Source organism: Mandrillus leucophaeus, unplaced genomic scaffold (assembly GCF_000951045.1).
Source record: "Mandrillus leucophaeus isolate KB7577 unplaced genomic scaffold, Mleu.le_1.0 Scaffold668, whole genome shotgun sequence".
Classification (NCBI taxonomy): domain Eukaryota; kingdom Metazoa; phylum Chordata; class Mammalia; order Primates; family Cercopithecidae; genus Mandrillus; species Mandrillus leucophaeus.
In genome coordinates, this window is record NW_012107230.1 from 255326 (window position 1) to 260034 (window position 4709).

Here is a 4709-nt window from a genome sequence, read left to right on the forward strand (position 1 = left end):
CCGAGTAGCTGGGACTACAGGCGCCCACCACCTCGCCCGGCTAGTTTTTTGTATTTTTTAGTAGAGACGGGGTTTCACCGTATTAGCCAGGCTGGTGTATATTTTTTTTAATTAAAAAAATCAAATGGGGGAAAAAGTTGAAGGCCCAAGGTGGAACTGCACTGTCAATTGAGGTCCAGAGGAGGGCAGTAGAAATTCCCCAAGGTGGCAACCCCAGAAAGGTTCCTCCCTCTCACCTGGATGAGAATAAGGGTTCGAACTTGCCATGTGGGTGCTGGGAAGAGTTTAGGAGCTTTTCCTACTACTGATTCCTCTAGATATAATGCCAGCCAGACACTGGGAGCAAGATAATCAAATACAATGGCGGAAATCAGAAAAGTGGTACAGGTTAATCTCTGGAGAACCAAGGAGAGAGAAACCAGGAGCAGCCATTCTTCACCAAGAATCATTACACAAGGGCCCAGGAGCAGCTCTCTGGGGAAAATGACCTAGTGAGATTTCTAGGGGTCTTGGGGACACAGCCCTGTTAAGCACCTGGCTGAATCCTTGGACCCTTCCCCTCTGCTTTTTAAAATGGAAAAGAATAAATATGGCCCTGCAGGCTCAAGATGCAGAGCTGGGATTAGGGTGAGGGGAGTGGGACAGGCTCATGCAAGTGCAGAATCAGATCCTGTCTTTATTTAAATGTTCAATATTTTGTTGGTCGTAGGTTTTTGGCATTAATTTTGATTTTTAAGTATCACATTAAAATCTTATTTGATTACTGAATTTTGCAGCACCCCTTAAATTTTGTGCTAGAGGCAAATATCTCACTGGGTTTTACTCTAGTCCTGGCAACAATCAAAACAATAACAACAACAAATATGAAGCAAGAAATGGGGCTTTATAGTGTACTTATTATGCACAATTTTTTATCAAAATAATACCTAGAATTTCTGAGTGACATCTATTATTACTAACATGCTAGTCATGTAAACTTGCAAATGAAATAAAATCATATAAATCTATGTTAAAGCCAAAGAAACTAAAGTGTTTTTGTAACCATTGCGAATATGAAGTTAATGTTCAAATTAATTTGGAAGCTGTTTCTGAAATGCTGGCTTTAAGATATTTGTCTAGCCTGTATCCATCACTAGGGGGGGAAAAAAAAAAAAACCTGATTTCTTTTTTTAAAAAAGGTGACAGATAAATTCTTTTACTTTATAAGCCCTATTCAAATTTTCAAAAGCAGCTTATTCAAAAGCAATAGAATAACATTTTCTGATCTTTATACAGTTAAAAAGTATGAGCAGGATTATTTAGACCTTCAGGGTAAAACTGAGTTGTATTTTTTTTTTGGTTTTTAAATTTTTTTAAGATGGAGTCTTGCTCTGTCGCCCAGGCAGCAGTGCAGTGGCACCATCTAAGCTCACTGCAACCTCTGCCTCCCAGGTTCAAGTGATTGTCCTGTGTTAGCCTCCTGAGTAGCTGGGATTACAGGCGCCTGCCACTACGCCCGGCTAATTTTTGTATTTTTTTATGGTAGAGAGGGGGTTTCACAATATTGGCCAGGCTGGGAGTTTTCCAATTAATATTTAATTTTATTCTATTCCAATGGCCCCAAATGCATAATTTCAAAGACTGTCACCTTTATAGGACACGTTCTTTCATTTCTTTTTTACTCTTTATTTTACTTTATTTTATTTTTTGAGACAGAGTCTTGCTCTGTTGCCCAGGCTGGAGTGCAGTGGCGCAATCTCGGCTCACTGCAACCTCCACCTCCTGGGTTTAAGTGGCGCAATCTCGGCTCACTGCAACCTCCACCTCCTGGGTTTAAGTGATTCTCGTGCCTCAGCCTTTTGAGTAGCTGGAACTACAGGCGCGTGCCACCATATCTGGCTAATTTTTGTATTGTTAATAGAGAGAGGGTTTTACCATGTTGACCAGGCTGGTCTCAAACTCCTGACCTCCAGTGATCCACCCTCCTCGGCCTCCCAAAGTGCTGAGATTACAGATGTGAGCCACTGCACCTGGACTCTTTTCTACTTATTTTAAAGATGAGGAAATTGAAATAAAGAACACCCTTTAACACATACCCTTTTAGTAATCTGACCCCTGCTGACCCACTCTAGCCTTAAATTCACCCCCACCCCCCACCTCCACTCCTGGACGTTCTTCATTTTGGCCATATGGAAATGAAGTTCCCTCAACCATGCTTTGCACATATTGATTTCTCTGTCTGCAATGCAATTTTCTTTCCCTCCTTTTTAGATTCAAGGAAGTTATACTCATGTTTTAAACACAAACAAACCCCACCTCAGCTTAAGGGCAATCTCCTCCAGGGGTTGCCATTCTGAATAGATGCTCCTTTAGTGTGCTCCAGTGGTGGTACATGCTCCCTGGCCATAGCCTGCATGACAGTACACACCCACACTGCCTACTGATTGCTTATGTATATGTCTGCCTACCCTCTTTAGATTTTGAACTTGAAGGCAAGGACTATGTCTACGTGAATGTTCACCGTTGAACCCAAAGCTTCTTGTCACATAATAGACATTCAGTACTTATTTGTTGAATGAATGAATCATCCTCGTTACCTCTCTTCTTTTTTTGTTTGTTGGTGGTGGTGGTGGTTTTTGTTTTTGTTTGTTTGTTTGTTTGTTTTGTTTTTGACATGAAATCTTACTCGGTTGCCCAGGCTGGAGTGCAGTGGCACGATCTTGGCTCACTGCAACCTCCACCTCCCGAGTTCAAGTGATTCTCCTGCCTCAGCCTCCCAAGTACCTGGGATCACACGCATGCACTACCATGCCTGACTAATTTTTGTATTGTTAGTAGAGATGGGGTTTCACTGTGTTGCCCAGGCTGGTCTCAAACTCCTCACCTCAGGTGATCCGTCCCCCTCGACCTCCCAAAGTGCTCGGATTACAGGCATGAGCAACTGCACCTGGCTTTGGTCCATTTTTCTTTATCTTCCCCACTACTACTCTGCTTTAAGCCACCATTCTCTCTCTCAGACTGCTGTAATATCCTCCTAATTGTCTTACTACTTTCTTCCACTTTTGCGTCTCCAATCTGTTCCCCATATTACAGCCAGAGTGCTTTTTCTAAAACACAGACCTTAACATGTCAATCCTTAGCTAAAAACTCTCCTGTGGGCCAGGCTGGTGGCTCACGCCTGCAATTCCAACACTTTGGGAGGCCAAGGTGGGCAAATCACCAAAGGCCAGGAGTTCGAGACCAGCCTGGCCAAAAAGGTGAAACCCTATCTCTACTAAAAAAACAAAAAAAAAAAAAAAAAATTAGCCGGGCATGGTGGCATAAGCCTGTAATCCCAGCTACTTGGGAGGCTGAGACATGAGAATCATTTGAATCCAGGAGGTGGAGGCTGCAGTGAACCAAGATGGTGTTACTTCACTTCAGCCTGGACAACAGAGCAAGACCCTGTCTCAAAAACAAACAAACAACCCAAAGCTCTTCTGTGCTTCCCCATTATTCTTCAACTCTCTTACGTTCTTCTGGTTTCTCCAACGTGCCACCCTTCCTTCCATCACAGTGCCGTGGCACATGTGCCTCCTCCACTTAGAATATTCTTCTCTTTGCTTTCCTGATAATTCACTCCTACTTACCTTTCAGAACTCAGCCCCAGTATTGCTTCCCGAGGAAGTCTATCCCATTTTCCCTTACCTTCTCCAAATACTTCCTTCTCTAATTAATAATGCCTCAATTTTCTTGTTTCGAATTTTTTTTTTTCTTTTTGTGAGATGGAGTCTCACTCTGTCACCCAGGCTGGAGTGCAGTGGTGGAATCTAGGCTCACTGCAAACTCCGCCTCCCAGGTTCAAGTGATTCTCCTCCCTCAGCCTCCCAAGTAGCTGTGATTACAGGTGCCCACCACCACACCCAGCTAATTTTTGCATTTTAATACAGATGGGGTTTTACCATGTTGGCCAGGCTGGTCTTGAACTCCTGACCTCAAGTGATCCGCCCACCTCTGCTTCCCAAAGTGCTGGGATTACAGCTGTGAGCCACCATGCCTTGAACCCGGGAGGTGGAGGTTGCAGTGAGCCAAGATGATGCCATTGCACTCCAGCCTGAGCCAAACTCTGTCTCAAAAAAAAAAGTCATCTGGTAAAATTTGTATACAGAAGCTTATGCTTCCCCATGGTGAGATTATGTTGTCAGAGTATGACACACAATGGTAATGATGTCATAAATGCCTAGAACACTCTGAACCACATAAATTCAGTAGTTACCTTGAGAATTGGTAGACGAATCATTTGAACCAAGTTGCGGACATGAATCTTGTTATTTGTGTCCTACTTCTGTCCATTTGGACAAATAATTGTATGACTACAAACCAAACGAATGGATCTTCTACTACAGGTAGGTGCCTAACCTTAAAACTTGTAAATTATGATCTGTTATAGTATACATTAAAGTATTTAATTAGAAAAGCCAGCTGTATTTAAGAAATCTGCTGTTACTTTGCTGTTACTTTTAGCAGTGTTAACATTAGTAGGTCTTCAAGAATTTCTAATACAACAGCTGATATTTCTACTTCTGTGTAAAAAACTAAAGCAAAATATAAGCGTCAAGATGACAGACTTATAGTCCTCCTTTACCATCCTTCCCCACTCAATATACCAACCCGTCCCCACCAAACTAGCTAATACTATATAAATGAATCTGGCAAGGGACTTAACATATAGTAGGGGTTGTTTTTTTTTT

At 42.4% G+C, this 4709-nt stretch overlaps 1 protein-coding gene across 1 annotated transcript in view; it reads left to right on the plus strand.

Moving 5' to 3' along the window:
• The first annotated feature begins 4257 nt into the window (after nt 1-4257).
• The window catches only part of LOC105554955 (chromosome unknown open reading frame, human CXorf66), a 10307-nt gene continuing 9855 nt past the window's right edge, over nt 4258-4709 (plus strand). Inside the window, exon 1 of the mRNA XM_012001614.1 lies at nt 4258-4364. Within this exon, the coding sequence (XP_011857004.1) occupies nt 4277-4364 (88 nt within the window). The 5' untranslated portion in view covers nt 4258-4276. The remainder of the gene's footprint in view (nt 4365-4709) is intronic.